At 43.1% G+C, this 16819-nt stretch overlaps 1 protein-coding gene across 4 annotated transcripts in view; it reads right to left on the bottom strand.

Moving 5' to 3' along the window:
* Window positions 1–16389, bottom strand: part of RCAN2 (regulator of calcineurin 2) — a 272351-nt gene extending 255962 nt beyond the window's left edge. The window contains exons 1-4 of one of the 4 annotated variants that reach the window (XM_081519653.1): window positions 16111–16389; window positions 14782–14958; window positions 14363–14388; window positions 14129–14245 (exon numbers count right to left, since the gene is read on the bottom strand). Coding sequence is in view for 1 of the 4 variants with exons in the window: in XM_081519650.1 (XP_081375776.1) it covers window positions 14363–14388; window positions 14782–14783 (28 nt within the window). In the remaining 3 variants the exon portion in view is untranslated. The remainder of the gene's footprint in view (window positions 1–14128; window positions 14246–14362; window positions 14389–14781; window positions 14959–16110) is intronic. The other 3 variants (XM_081519650.1, XM_081519651.1, XM_081519649.1) reach the window with 3 other exon arrangements.
* Between the last annotated feature and the right edge of the window lie 430 nt (window positions 16390–16819).

Here is a 16819-nt window from a genome sequence, read left to right on the forward strand (position 1 = left end):
TTTTACAGTTAGTAATTGTGGCGGGAGGAGAAAGGCTCTTAAAACATTTGAAGGTATTCAATCCTCAATCCCGTGCTTCTGAAGGATTCAGAATGGATTCAGTGATCAGTTCATATTATCACTAACTGGGTGCCCACCACAGGCAAGCCCTTGTAATGACTGCAGGTGGTGGTGGTCACAAGATGGTCTTCACCCTCAGGGTACTTACCCATCCAGAGGAGAGGTAAGTAAATAAAAAGACAGCTTAAAGCTTAAACTCTAAGCATCACTAAAGACAGGGACTATGTTCTACTGGTTTCTATAGCCCAGAGGATAGCACCGCATCTAGTGTACAGAAGGGATGAATGAATGAACAAACAAATGAATGAATGAATCAATACATGAGTGAATGCGCTAAGAAGGTTAGACTATGTATGCGCCACAAAAACAGATTCAAAAAAAAGAGTGATGCAACAAGGACCTAGTGTACAGGGAACTCTGCTCAATATTATGTAGCAGCCCGGATGGAAAGGGAGTTTGGGGGAGAATGGATACATGTACATGTATGGATGCGATCCTTTGCTGTCCACCTGAAACTATCATAACACTATTAATCAGCTATATCCCAATATAAAAGAAAAACTTTCTTTTAAAACAGGAGTGATGGCTCTTTTGAGGGCTCAGGGATGGAGGGAATCTGGAAAAGACAGAACTTGAAGTACAAGGAGACAATACTTGCCACCCCCAAATGTCTCCTCTCCCAAAAATATCTCTTTGGCATGGTGGCTACTTCCAGGGGAAAACAATTAAGGCCCAAAAGACTCAGGAAGAAACTTTGACCTTCTCCCTAATTGCCTGAAGAATTAAAATAGAGGGCCTATTATAGGAATAGACCATCACCATAAATATCTGCAAGTTAAACATCTGGGCTAAGCAGGTTGGGGGAAACTCTTCAAGATCAGAGTCCACTCTGTGTCCCGTTGAATCCGGCTGGCCCAGCAAACATTTGTTTACCAAACATCTGTTTTCCCATCTTTCTGTGTATTGCCTTCCTCCTTTTTGAGGTCCCCAATCACTACTCCCAACATCCTCTTTCTTCTTCAGCTGATGGTGAGGGTTTCAGCTGTTTGGCCAGTTATTCACTCTTCCTGGGTCTCTCCCATGCACACAACATAATAATCTTTTGTTTTTCTCCTGTTAGTCCATCTCATGTCCATTTAATTCTTAGACCAACCGGAAGAAACTAGAAGGGTAGAAGAAAATTTCTTCCTCCCTGGTGGAAGAAAGGCTAGAACTTTAAGAAGCAGAGACAGGAGAAGATCCAATTATAGTTTTACACAGTTGCCATGTGCTCCAAACTAGTTCTCATTAGTAAAAGTGTTCTCCTTCTGATGATTATCATGTCTAGAATTTCTAAAACATCTCATATCTGTAAATTGTATGCAACTGCTTTTAGCTTGGTATTTATTAATATTACAGGGACATTTGATTTATCTGTAAACAACTTGGCAGTTCATTATTTATTAGAATAGGAAACTGAAGAAATGATATCTGGTCTCTAGCAGTGATGGCTCAATCATTATTATTGGTCTCCTGGGGTGCTCTAATAAGTGGCCATAAAAAAGTCAATTTGCAGTTAGGAAGAGAAATGCGTATATTTGGCAGCATTTACATTGCCATGATTGACAACAGACAAGACTGACAGAAACTCTACAATGTAAGGGGAATAAACTCATCACGCTGTTAGCATATTGTCTTAAAAATAAACCATCACCAATCCTAGGATGAGAAAAGAATATAGGAATGGTTTTGCTTCAGCAATGACTAGGATCCGAAAAATGCTTCATGCAAATATCTCAGAATATATATACAAATATCTGAAGCCCAAGAGCAACAGCAGACATCATTTTATGGATAATTTGGAAAATTACTAAAAGGACTGGTTTGATCAAAAAATGAATAATTAAAACTGAACAAAAATCATCTGGCCAAGAAAACCATTATCTCAGAGATGATCTCTCACCAGACCAGATAATGAACCATGTCTACTAGATGTTCTTATACCTGGATGACCTCAAAGGACTACTAGGTTCTCTATTTTTAATATTAAAAATATTATCCTTTAGCTAAGTGTTTATGTTCTGTCTGAACACAGCTCCTCTTTTTTGGTAGGAGGGAGAATAACTCTATGTTTATCTGATTTTCCATTCTTTTGGAAGGAAGAAGTATTATTTCAGCTTTTCAATACCTTGGGATCAATGCAAAGAAGGTGTCTGAGAAGAATTTAGGGACAGATTCTAAATGGAAAAGTTCCTGAACTGAGTCAGAGTGAGGGCTCTGCCAAGATCTGGAATCACTCCTCTGAAAGCAGAGCAATCCAAAGAGAGCTCCTGGTGTATGGGGTCAGGGGGTGGGGGCAAAGCGCGAAGGCTGCTGCCATGATCATTTGGGAAATCCACCATGTCAAGCCTTCAGATACACTGAAAATATCAATTAGATAAACATCTCTAATCTTTATTATTCTCGGACCTTCTTTCTATATGCCCTTGAAATTTATACAACCATATAAAGCCCTAGGATTGGATACCCCCTAAGGTACTTCTGATTTCATTCGGATAAAATAAGCTTCTCAGAGTATCACACGTTGACTTGAATTGTAAGACAATAGCCAGGTGTGGTCATAAGGACCTTGTAATGGTTGATCTGGGATGAAGGGGTTAAATTAAAGGTGAGAAGCACTGAAAACACAGTATCTGTTTGGTCCTTCTCATCCAAGACAAAGCCTTAGTTAAACATGAGATTTTAAAAACAATTTTAAAAACTTCCCTGGTGGCTCAGATGGTAAAGCGTCTGCCTACAACGTGGGAGACCCGGGTTCAATCCCTGGGTTGGGAAGATCTCCTGGAGAAGGAAATGGCAACCCACTCCCGTATTCTTGCCTGGAAAATTCCATGGACGGAGAAGCCTGTTAGGCTACAGTCCATGGGGTCGCAAAGAGTCGGACATGACTGAGCGACTTCACTCACTTAAAGAAACTGGAAGGTTCCTCGTGAGGAACCACTCCATGTGGAGATTCCCACATGAAGATCATTTTATGAACATTACAGGGTCATTTCCTTCAGTGCTTGTCTGTGGCCTCCAGGGAGGTATTTAGGTTAATAAAAATGACCTGGAAGAAGGAGAGCCCTGCAGGCAAAACCATGCAGCTGGCTTCTCCCAAGGTGCCACCGTGGCCTGTCTCCTGTCCTTTGTAAGCTATTAATGATTTCCCTAGCATATAAATGAGCCCGCCTAGAGCCACCCTCAGTGTCTTCATGGCCTCAGTTTCCAGCTTCATGGAAAGCCTCAAAGAAGTGGTTGCAGGCTGGAATCAATCAATTTGGTTCTAGGGGAGCAGAGGGGGGCTGTTTGGGTTTATCATTTGTCTCACCTCCACCCAGCACAACCTTTCCAAATCATCTTCAGGGACTGGGAAAACTTTCCTGACCTTCCAGAATGATACTGGACGTCTCAGTGTGGTTGTGAACCAGAATGAGAAGCAGATCCCCTTTCCCCAACCATGATATCTTAGGAGGCAGAACCAAACCAAGGTCCAGGTTATAAGCCAAGAATCCCTGAGGATACACACTACTATACATAAAGTAGATAAAATAACAGAGACCTACTGGATAGCACAGGAAACTATACTCAGTATCTTGTAATAAACCATAATGAAAAAGAATCTGAAAAAGTATATATACATATATATGTAGGTATAACTGAATCACTTTGCTGTACACCTAAAACAACTCAATATTGCAAATCAACTATACTTCAAAAAAAGAAAAAGAAAAGGAGAAAGAACCCCCAGGTGAGCTGTGGTACTTGGCCACAAGGTCAGAAGTTATGCCTTGTAAATCTGACCAAGCAAATATTTCAATCCAGAGCTTCACCTAAATGTCACCTTGTCAAATTTTGAAGTTTAACGCTAAACAACAGCTGTGTGTGGAATAGAGATCACTAAGAAACAGAAAAATAAGAAAATAAAGAATCCCAAATAAACACATTTATGGTATGTCAGTTGCTGAATATCCTCCCTGACCAAAATTTAACCTTTTTATAAATAGTTGTTTGTACATCAGAAAAGATAAAATGAATATCATTAATGCCTACAGCAGGAAAAAATTAACATATTCATGAATTAGCACTTTGCTTTCACTTGTCAAGGCTGAGACTTTGTTCTTGAACAAATAAAATTTTGTTTGAACTACCATTAATGTATCTGTATTTACCACCCTCCATTTCAAAATTCATAGAATGAAAGAAATACTTTCTTTCAGTACAAAGAATTAAACCTCAAAACAGGAGTATAAATTGGACTTTGTTTTGTCCTGGCCAGATCCCATCTCTTGGCTTTTATCTTGAATAACTATAGAAGTCAAAATAAAAAATAAATTATATTAATTTAGCCTGTCTTTCAGATAATGTTATGGGGGAAAATAATTCAAATTGACTGTTAAGTTCAATAAATTAGTCAATATAATCAGCAGAGCTGACTGTAGCCTTAAAATGAATGCAGAGGCTTTGGTAAAGTGTCTGCCTGCAGTGCGGGAGACCTGGGTTCAATCCCTGGGTCAGGAAGATCCCCTGGAGAAGGAAATGGCAACCCACTCCAGTACTTTTGCCTGGAAAATCCCATGGATGGAGGAGCCTGGTAGGCTACAGTCCATGGGATTGCAAAGAGCAACTTCACTTTAATTTAATTAGTCATATAATTAAAATCCTAGCATAATGACCATTTAAGTAACTTTTTAAGAGATTACAACTGATTATTCTTGTTATTTATTCAAAATGATTTACTCTGCCTAGTACCTCATTTCATGGAAGTAGGAAAAAAACACACACCTGTCTGGAGCTTGCCCCAAAGGCCCTGCCAACAGTATAAGGGAACCAGTGAAAATGAACGAAAGCAACAATAGAACTAATGCAAATAAGCATGTCTACTTACTGTGGATCACAACAAACTGTGGAAAATTCTTAAAGAGATGGAAATACCAGACCACCTGAGCTGCCTTCTGAGAAATTTGTATGCAGGTCAAGAAACAACAGTTAGAGCTGGACATGGAACAACAGACTGGTTCCAAATCAGGAAAGGAGTATGTCAAGGCTGTATATTGTCACCCTGCTTATTTAACTTATACGCAGAGTACATCACGAGAAATGCTGGACTGGATAAAGCACAAGCTGGAATCAAGATTGCTGTAAGAATATCAATAACCTCAGTAATGCAGATGACACCACCCTTATGGCAGAAAGCGAAGACGAACTAAAGAGCCTCTTGATTAAAGTGAAAGAGGAGAGTGAAAAAGTTGACTTAAAATTCAACAATCATAAAACTAAGATCATGGCATCTGATCCCATCACTTCCCAGCAAATAGACTGGGGAAACAGTGGAAACAGTGAGAGGCTTTATTTTTCTGGGCTCCAAAATCACTGCAGATGGTGACTGCGGCCATGAAATTAAAAGACACTTGCTCCCTAGAAGAAAAGTTATGACCAAACCTAGACAGCATATTAAAAAGCAGAGACATTGCTTTACCAACAAAGGTCCGTCTAGTCAAGGCTATGGTTTTTCCAGTAGTTGTGTATGGATGTGAGAGTTGGACTATAAAGAAAGCTGAGCACCTAAGAATTGATGCTTTTGAACAGTGGTGTTGGAGAAGACTCTTGAGAGTTCCTTGGACAACAAGGAGATCAAATCAGTCTATCCTAAAGGAAATCAGTCCTGAATATTCATTGGAAGGACTGATCCTGAAGCTGAAACTTCAATACTTTGGCCACCTGATGCAAAGAACTGACTCATTTGAAAAGACCCTGATTCTAGGAAAGATTGAAGGAGGGAGGAGAAGGGGACGACAGAGGATGAGATGGTTGGATGGCATCACCAACTCAATGCACATGAGTTTGGGTAAACTCCGGGAGTTGGTGATGGACAGGGAGGCCTGGCGTGCTGCAGTCCATGGGGTCACAAAGAGTTGGACACAACTGAGTGACTGAACTGAACTGGTTTACTGTTAATTTTTCAGGATTTGAAAGGCAGACTGAACTAGTTTCCACTTAAGCAGAGGTTGCTTCATTGTACTTAGTTTAAGTCAACTTTAGTGGCCCAACAAGACACACACACACACACACACACACACACAAGACACACACACACACACACACACACACATCCATATGTCAGGCCCCTGATAACAGAACCACCAAGAAAGAAAGAAATCCACTCAAGTCAACGCACCTACAAACACTCAACATGTGAAATCTACCAGAGGCTGACCCACCATCCTCGACTCCCACAAAAAAAGTCCAACTTCTTTGAAGCCCTGGTTAAGCAGTAGGGGTCATTTTTAGAAAGCACAAATACCAGCCATCCCTTATCTTCAATAGAAAGAGTGCTGACAAGCAGGGCAGAGGTGAGAACTGAATTCTCATGCATTGCTTGTGGGACAGATACTTAGTACAACCTCCTGGAAAAACAATTAAAAGCAACATCAAAATACAGAGAAAGCCTTAAGAAGGTCCATCTATTTGAGCCAATAATTCTACCTCTAACCCTCTAGCTTGAGCAAATGATCCAAAATACAGAAATAAATGATGATCAGAAATGTTCACCAAAGTATTATTTATGACATGTTGGATAACTGGGAACCACCTACATGTTACAGGGAAGAAAGTAAATAGATTTGGTGATGTCACCCATGGGATTGTTGTGCAGCTACTGAAAACAGTGCTCACTGTTGACATGAAAAGTTATTTAAAATGTGTGATGAAAGGCACAGGATGCAAAACTCTATGTACTGTATGATCCTGACTTCCCCAAAACATGTCTATCACAAAAACTGAAAAGAAATTCACCAAAATGTGAGCAGTAATGATCATTTGCTCATGGTAAAATCTGTGTGATTTTAACTTTCTCTTGTTCTACCATTCTATGTTTTCCGAGAATTTTATAGAAAGCACATATGTCTGAGGGGCTTCCCAGGTGGCACAGTGGTAAAGAATCTGCCTGCAGATGCAGGAGATGCAAGAGATGTGGGTTTGATCTCTGGGTCGGGAAGATCCCCTAGAGCAGGAAATGGCATCCCGCTCCAGTATTCTTGCCTGGGAAATTCCATGGGCAGAGAAGCCTGGCAGGCTACAGTCCATGGGGCTGCAAAGAGTCACACACGACTGAACATAGACACACACACACACACGTCTGAGAAAAAGGAATTACTTTGAACACTCAAGGCAGAGGGTCCCTGGTTTTCCTCTGCGTGGACAGACTCCAGCAGACACTGGGAAATATCTCTAGCTTTTTAGAGCAGATGCCAAGTACCACTTGCCACTCACACTTCACATAAACGAGATGTAAACCCGGTGATGACTTCCTGCCCTCCACAGCATGCCTATGGCTCCCTTGACCTTGTCTTTGACTTTCAGCCTTCCTTGTTTTTACAGAAACACCCCTCTGACAGCCTCCTCTCTCTGTGAACCATGCTCTCCACACCCCCTCACCAGCAGGACTCAGTTCCATGGCCTGATCAGCCTTCTCCAGGTCCAGTCTGGTTGAGTGTCGGTACTGACAACAAGCCAGTTACCCTTGAAAGATATAGCATCGTAATCCTACCACAGCCTAGGGGAAGGAAGTGCAGTTTTCTTAACACATTCTAAGAAAAATATTATATGATGTCACTTACGTGTGGAATCTGAAAAAGGGATACAAATGAACTTATGTACAAAATGGAACAGACTCACAGACATAGAAAACAAATATGGTTACCACAGGGGGAAGGGCGGGGTAATTAGGAGTTTGGGAATAATACATACACATTATTATACATAAAATAGATAAACAAGGACCTACTGTGTAGCACAGGGAACTCTGCTCAATGCTATGTGGCAGCCTGGATGGGAGGGGAGTTTGGAGGAGAATGGATACACGTATTAATATATTCGTGGCTGGTCCCTTCGCTGTCCACCTGAAACTATCACAACATTGTGAACCAGCTCTACTCCAGTATAAAATAAAAAGTTAAAAAAAAAAAAGACAGTCCAGTCACAAAAGACCATATAGTGTATGATTCTACAATATATATGAAATGGAATTTATATGAAATGTTCCGAATAGGAAAATATGCGAATTACAGAAAATGAATTAGTGCTTGTCATGGGATGAAGAGAGATGAGGAATCTCTCTAATGGGTACAGGGTTTCTTCTTGAGAGGGTGAAAATGCTCTCAAATTAGATTACAGTGGTGACTGCACAACTTGTACATATACTAAAAACATTGAATTGTACATGTTAAATGAGTGAATGTATGGTATATCAATTATATCTCAATAAAGCCATTTATAAAAACTATTTTGTAATAACCTATAGGGAAAAACAATCTGAAAATATATATATATATATACATATATATACACAAATATATATGTATAACCAAATCACATTGAAGTACATCTGAAACTAACACATTATAAATTAACTATATTCAATCTAAAAAATAAATACAATCTAAAAATAAGAAAAATGCATTCTATAAAAGCATTTCATATAGAGTGAACTTCCTTCCTCTCACAGATCTGGTGCTATTAATATATCAGGCCCAACTGTATCTGAGCTCGTAGGAGGTCCCTACTGTGACAATCACCCTTAACAATGGTGCAGAGAACTCCGTGTTTCTGGGCACCTTCGAAGACTCATAGCATTTCACTCTCACGACTCTGTAAGCCTGGGAGATCAAGGATCATTTTCCTAACTGTACCGATAAGAAAATTGCAACTCAGAGTCCGAGCACTGAGTGGCTCATGGCCCCTGATCCTCAAAGTGTGCTCCTCTGTAAATAGTGATGATAATACCCATGTGAGGGAGTCGTTGTAAGGATTAAATGAGATAACGTATGCAGACTGCTTAGAATCGTGTTTGGAACAGGGGCAGCATTCAGCAAATGCCAGCTCCTGTGACTGTTAGGTCAATGGGAAGCTCAAGGTTACATAGCTGGGAAGTGACAGCGCTAGGCTGGGAAGTCAGGCTGTTTCATGCCAAGTCCATGCTTTTTATACTCTATTCCTAACACCCTAAGAGGAGTATTAAAGCATGGTCCACGCCCTCACAGAACTTACAATATTTAGTAGCGGGCATATCTCAATCACATGAGGCAATAAAGCAGTGACTCCCACAAAGAACTAAGGCAACAGTAATAGAAACTAGGATACAGCTCTGAAACTCAGAAGTCTTTTGTTCAACAGCTACCATTCTAGCATCTTCTTCTGTGTACATTCCAAAGCTCAGGAATCCCCTTGTTTCATCCCTGCTTCAAAGTGAGTGGAGATGGGGAAACCAGACATGAAAATTAAGTCCCTTCCCATCCTGACTATAGAAAACACTTTGCATGGGCATTCTGAACTGCCAGAAGTTTGAGCTATCTTTGGAAACTTGTCTTTAAGTTCTAGAAAGTACCACTCATAATCACACATATATGCTTTAAGGGACTTCAGAGCAGCTTCAGTTGAGTCTAAGGCTGCGTCTCTCTTTTGAAAAGAATCCTCAACTCGCTTAATTAATTTTACCCACAACATGACACCTGGCCATTTGTAACATAAAAGATCTAAAACAGTGAACATTTTTTAAGGCAAAGACAGAAAATTCTTCATGAAGCTTCTCAGAAGCACCGCATGAACACAGACATACACTGAGTAGGAAGTCACTCTGTCTCCTGTATATGTGGTGGCATAATCGTGGAATCCAGGGTTACTAACCCTAAGCAATACTACTTCTTCACAGCAATTTTGGCCTATTTATCTGACAAAAGAGTTTAAAACTTTATGTTGTGGGACATTGACATTTCATATATAAGAGGGCAATTTATCAATGAACTTGAGATCCATGTTTTGAAAGGTATTTAACGCTCTGTGTGTTTCCATAGTCCCAATAGTAATAATTTATTACTTTCTAAGAGACAGAGAAGTAAATGATGATCACTAAGAGGTGGCCCTTAGCAAAACTGTGAAGTGCATGTTCAGATGTGTCCAACTCTTTGTGACCCCATGGACTGTAGCCCACCAGGCTCCTCTGGCCATGAGATTTTTCAGGCAAGAATACTGGAGTGGGCTGCCATTTCCTCCTCCAGTTAAACTGCAGAGTAAGAGGAACTTGTCTTTGGAAACACTCTATCTCCCTTTTCTGCACGTTTGTTATCCTGGAAGGGAGGTGTAAGGAACACCCCCCCCAACTCACTGAGCATCTTCAGCTGGACAGACTCGTGCAGGGTCTGCTCCATGGTCTGTTTCACTGTTTACAGCAAACACCCTTACAACACATGTATTCATCGCCCCCATTATTCAGAGATAAGGACATGGAATCTCACGGAATTTAAGTGACACGTCTCAAATAAACTGGCCAGTGACTATGCAGATTCCTCCACTTCAGTGCCGGTCTGGGTTTCCCCTGCCTGAACCGGGTTCTCCCGACCTCAGACACCCCCACCAGCTCTGGCGTTATGGACACTATAGTTCCCATCAAGCTGTTAGGAACAGGCCATCACTTGAGTTCATCCTCTTAGAACAGGAATAGGTCCTGTTTCTATTCTGAAAGGGACCAGGCGAGCGTGATCTCAACCCAAATCTACAACTCTAATAGTATAAATTGGAGGCAAGATGGCAGGGCTTCAGAATGCTGAGACTCTAGAGATCATCTAGTCAATCTCTTCCCCCATGACTACACAGATTTAAAAAACTAAAGCTTAAGAGGGGATGGGACTTTGCAGAGGTCACCCCACAAATTAGCCGGGCCCAGAGGAGAGCCAGAACTTCTCACTCAGTCCTGTTCTCTTTTGTGGCATCAGTCACAAACATTCAAACGCGGGGTTAAAATATACACTGTAGGCTAAGGAGGAATGAGTTCAGTATTATTAATTCATACTGCCTATTCAGACTGCCCAGGCTTGAACTCTGGGTGCCCTTCTCACTAACTGTGTAACTTGGATAAGGTACCCTCTCTTTGCCTTGGGTTCTTTATCCATCATATGAGAACTACAATAGTGTCTGCCTCATAAGGTTACCATGAGGATCAAACATGATAATCCATGTGGAGCTCCACCTTCTTTGTGCTAGGCATTTGTAAGCTCTGAATAAATTTTAGATATTATTACTATCATTAAAATTATTACTCTTATCGCTACTACAGATAATTGCAGATGAGTGCATGCTAAGTCATTTCAATCATGTCTGACTCTGCAATCTGATGGACTGTAGCCACCAGGACTGGAGCCCACCAGGCTCTTCTGTCCATGATATTCTCCAAGCAAGAATACTGGAGTGAGTTGCCATGCCCTCCTCTAGAGAATCTTCCCAACCCAGGGATCCAGTCCACATCTCTTATGTCTCCTGCATTGACAGGCAGTTTCTTGACCACTAGCACCACCTGGGAATTTCAGATTAATTGCCAGCTAATACTTTCATTCTGGGGTAAGAAGGTGGCAACAACTTCCTGCTATCAAATTCATCTTCCTCTTCTCCAAAGGCAGCACTAGCCAGTCTTGGAGAAGAAAATGGCAACCCACTGCAGTACTCTTGCCTGGAAAATCCCACGGACGGAGGAGCCAGATGGGCTACAGTCCATGGGGTCCCGAAGAGTCAGACACAACTGAGCAACTTCACTTTCACTTTTCACTTTCATGCATTGGGGAAGGAAATGGCAACCCACTCCAGTACTTTTGCCTGGAAAATCCCATGGACAGCGGAGCCTGGTGGGCTACCGTTTATGGGGTCGCACAGAGTCGGACACGACTGAAGCAACTTAGCACAGCACAGCACAGCCAGTCTTAGGAATGAAGGTAAGCTGGATGAGTGGAAGTTAGCACCAGGAATGAAGAAACTAACTGAAAATAAAACTGCCTGCCAGAGTATTTTTATTTGTATATTCAGAGTTAAAATCTCCCACCCTTCTCAAAATCACTCTTTCTCATTTATAGGTGATCTCCATACAACGCAGGGGTTTAGGCTGCCCCATTCACCCACCTCCAAGTGGAAAATCAGAGTACTGCTATATCTGCCTCAAAAACAAAGGAACTGATAAATGACTCGCCCAAGGGCAGGAAGCTGAAATGGTTTGGACAGAGTTGGGACTCCAATCCCAGATCTTTTGGTTCCACATTTTGTGATCTCTAATCACAGTTCGAATTTGCATTGTTCAAGGATCAACTGTACTTCCTTTCTTCTACTAGTTTTACTGAGATATAATTAACATAAAAATTGTATTAGTTTTAGGTATATACCAAATGATTTGATATATGTATATATTGTGAAATAATCACCACAATAAGTTTAGTTGACATCCATCACCTTACATAGGAATAAACTTTTCTCCTTATAATGAGAACTTTTAAGATCTACTTTCTTAGCAACTTTCAAATATACAATACAGTATTGTTAACTATAGTCACCATGCTGTACACTACACTCCCAGAACATATGGATCTTGTAACCAGAAGTTTGTACCTTTTGACTACCTTTATCCATTTTGCCCATCCTCCATCCTCTACCTCTGGCAACCAATGATCTATTCTCTGTATTTTTCATGAGTTTGGTTTTTTCAGACTTTACATATGAGATCATACAGTACTTAACTTTCTCTGACTTATTCACTTGGCCCTCAAGCATTAACAATGCCCTCAAGGTGAACGCATGTTGTTGCAAATGGCAGGGTATCTTTTTTATGTCTGAGTTATAGTCCACTGTATATATATATATCTATATATATAAATATATATAGATATATATATATACATACACCACATTTTCCTCATCTACTCATCCATCAACAGCCATTTAAGTTGTTTCCATATCTTAGTTCATATAAATAATGCTGTCAAGAACACGGAAGTGCAGCCATCTTTACAAATTACTATTTTCATTTTCTTTGGATAAATAACCCAAAATGGGACTGCTGGATAATGTGGTAGTTCTATTTTTAATTTTTTGAGGACTGTTTTCCATAATGGCTGCACCAATTTACATTCCCACCAACAGTGCACCAGGGTTCCCTTTTGTCCACATCCTCATCAACACTTATTTGTGTCTTCCTCAGCTTCTTTCATTATTGTCTTGTAGTTTTCAGGGAACATGTTTTTCATCTCCTTGATTAAATTTATGCCCAGGCATTTTATTTTTTGGATGTAATTATAAATGGGATTGCTTTCTTAATTTCTCTTTCTGATAGTTCATTACTTTAGTATACAGAAATGCAACTGATGTCTGAGCATTGATTTTATATCCTGCAACTTTACTGAGTCTGCTTATTAGTTCTAACAGTTTTTTTTAGCAGAGTCTTTAGGGTTTCCAACATGTAACATCATGTAATTTGCAAGCAGAGGCAATTTTAGTTCTTCTTTTCTGATTTGAATGCCTTTTTTCCCTTGCCTAAATGCTCTGACTGGGACTTCCAGTACTGTACTAGAGAAAAGTGGCAAGAGTGGGCATCCTTGTCATGTTCCTAATCTTAGAGGAAAAGTTTCAGTTAAAATTTCACATCTTTCTCAAACCTAATCTTTCTCCTTGACTTCTCATCTCAATGAAAAGTCTGACCATCCATCTAAACATCTAAGCCTCTCCTTCTCCACCACCAGCCACTTGATGACCTAAAGCCAGTGATTCTCCCTCTGAAATGGCTTTTTGTAGTTCTCTCTTCTCTGTCCCCATTCTACCTGGTTCAGGCACAATTAACTGTACTTATTTTATTTTGTCTAGACTGCTCCAATGGTCTAAAATCTGAGCTCATTCTTCTTTGCAACCCCACCTACTTGCCACCTCCGAAGTCACTTTTGCAAGACAAATTAGATCAAATCATTTCTCCCATAAAAGCTGCATAGCTTCTCCTCCTCTGCAAGGTATATTCATAGCCCAGGCTCACCAAAACACCTCCTCCCAAACACTCCTGCCACCTCTTCACTGCAGAACACCTACCAGTTCTTTGAATGTGACCTTTCCTTCAACGTGGAACACCTAGCTCCTTCTCTACCGAGATCCCGTCCGAACATGAACTTCTCTGCAAGCTGTTCCAGACTCCCTGCACCCTTTCTTTCCTGGACTCTCACTGAGCTTGTTCCTATCTCCACTAAACACTCACCATGATGATCACTTATTTTCTTATCCTTTCTGCTAGATTTATTTCTGAAAGAAAGGCCTCATTCTTTTAGCCTCTTGCACATGGGCTTCCCAGGTGGCAGAGTGGTGAAGAATCTGCCTGCCAATGAAGGAGACAAGAGACGGGAGTTCAATTCCTGTGGGGTTGGGGGCGGTGGGGGTGGGAGGGAGAAGATTCCCTGGAGTAGGAAATGGCAACTCACTCCAGTATTCTTACCTGGAAAATCCCACTGACAGAGGAGCCTGGCGGGTTACAATCCATGGGGTCACAAAGAGTCGGACGTGACTAAGCATGCGCGCGCATGCGCGCATGGCACAGAAAATAAAAAGAATGGGAAAATGAGACCTCAGCAAACTAGCAAAGTTTATCTCAATAAAGCTAATTTCTATAATATATATGACTAATGCAAACGATTATGCAAGTAATTTTTAAGAGTGTGATGTGTACTTGCAAATGACAGAACTTTCAAGTTCCCACTTATGCTGCAAACAAGGCATTCTGAAAGCTCTTGGAATCTTGTAACTTTAGTTGAGGACATATTCCCTCATAAAATGCTAGGAGCTGGACTCAAGTAGTAGGTGCTCAATAAATGCTGATTTGTCTTGTAGTGGATTTGAAAGCAAAGAGCAACTCACATTTTAGACTAATGCAACACACTGATTGTACTTAAGATAATAGCTCTAAGGCTAAAGAAAATCAATGCGGAGACTGAAAAGCAGCCAAAAGTTCACTCATCTGCCTTGCTCCACAGTCAGTGCTTATCTGCTTCTTGATCCTTTCTAGCTTCTAGGCTTTTCTTCTTCATCGTGTTCCTGGAATGGAGTGGGCCAGTTAGCAAGTGTTTGCCTGTGCTTTCGATATATTCGTTCTGTGTTTCCTGCTGATGTAATAGGTGTGAAAAATTGAGCTGTGTTATTAAAAAATATATATACTAGCTTTCCTAAAGCCTCGCCTCTGCAAGACAGGTGGGATTCTGACTTAGGGAAGAGAGAAAGGTGGACTGGAATGCTCTAGCATCTTTCGTCTCCAATTGTGGGGCATAGGTTAAAGGGAGCTCAGAAACTTTTGTTTTTACTAAAAGGATACTTTAAAAAAATAAGCTTTGGCATCAGACTCATTAAACGTCCACTGAACACTTCTACCCTAATGTAGGAAAATAAGAAAGATTCAAAGCATGCACTCTGCTGTAATTCACTTTGGGATGAGATAAAGACAGCAGTGCCTTGGAGAATAAATCATTAACTAAAAGTCAAACCGAGACACCCTGGAAACCAGTGAGACTGGGAGGCAGGAGAGGGATCAGGCGGCTGGGGTTTGCCTGTTTTCTCTCCGGTGACTTCTAGAGCGAAGCATCCCACAGGCACGAGGAACTCGGCACGCTGTGCTCCCTTCTATTTCACTTTTCAAACTTGAAGTTATTTTTAGATGACCCAAGCCCGCTAATCCCAGGCAGGACAATTCCCAGCCCGCTGCGCCTCAAAGCACCTTCCCCTCCCCAGCTCTTTCCTTTAAGTGCTGGGAAAAGAGGCTCCGATTTCCTGTTCGCTCTCTGCGATCTGACCACCTCCCCTCATCCCTTCTCCAAATCTCGGTCCCGGAGACCACAGGCGTCACTCTCGCTCCGCCAATTCATGCACCTGCTGCTGCTACTAGAAAGGCGAACCTTTGGGCCACGAGGAATGGGGAAGGGGCTCCTAGAGACCCGCGCCCTCTAGAGGGGGTCACGGGACCTCGGTCCCCACGGCCGCCACTCCGGCCGAGCACTGGATCCGCATACCACCTCCCACCCCACCGCCACGGCCACAGCACCCGGCCCAGACCCTGACCTGGATCGCGCTCGGCCGCCCCCCGCCGTGGTACCCCCACCCCGGCCCGGCCCTGGTGCCGCGCGCTGCCCCCGGCAGGACAGGACAGGACAGGACAGGGTGCCGGGGCGAGCGGGCCGGCGCCGTTACATAACCGACCTGCTGGGCGTCCGCGATGCGCCGGCGGAGGCGGAGGCGACGGCTGGGCGGTCGGTCGGTCAGCGGGGCCGGCGACTGCGGGCGCGGCGCGGCTGCTCACCTGGCGGCCGGGCCGAGCGCGCGCGGGGACGGGCGCGGTGCCCGCGGGCCTGGGCGTGGGGCCGTGCGCGGCGCGCCCCGCCTCCCGGGCTCCAGCTCCGGGTCCGCGGGTCTCTGTCTCCCGCCCGCTGCTCACCGCAACCTCCGCCGCCGTCACCCGGGACAAAGCGGCTCCGGGGAGGGGCCGAGCGGGCGGCTCTCGCAGGAGCCAGCGGAGATGGGCGCGCCCCCAGCTCCGACTCATCGGGCCAACCTCCAATCAGACCCCGGGAAACCGAGAGCCCCTGTCTGGCCTCTGCTCCTCTCCTCCCGCCTGGCCCCGCGCCCTTCCCGCTCCCCTCTTCCCGCTCCCCTTCCTGGGCTCCCCCGCTGCCCTTCGCCCGGGTGCCCAGGAGGGGGGCGAAGGGGGAAGACTCTCTGGGGACCCAGCGCAGGACCCTGTCCTCAGGAGTCCCAGCGAGGAGAGGCTCCTGGGGTCACGGCCGGGACGGGAGCCTCTCGCGGGTCGGAGTGGGGAGGGGGCTGATGCTGAAGCTAAGGGTGAAGACCCTGACAGAGAAGCAGTGCTGAGGACTACTGGGGCTGATGGAGCACCCCCCTACTCCGGCTA

This window comes from Giraffa tippelskirchi, chromosome 8 (genome assembly GCF_054371585.1).
Source record: "Giraffa tippelskirchi isolate mGirTip1 chromosome 8, T2T-mGirTip1v1.2.pri, whole genome shotgun sequence".
In the NCBI taxonomy this organism is placed as follows: Eukaryota; Metazoa; Chordata; class Mammalia; order Artiodactyla; family Giraffidae; genus Giraffa; species Giraffa tippelskirchi.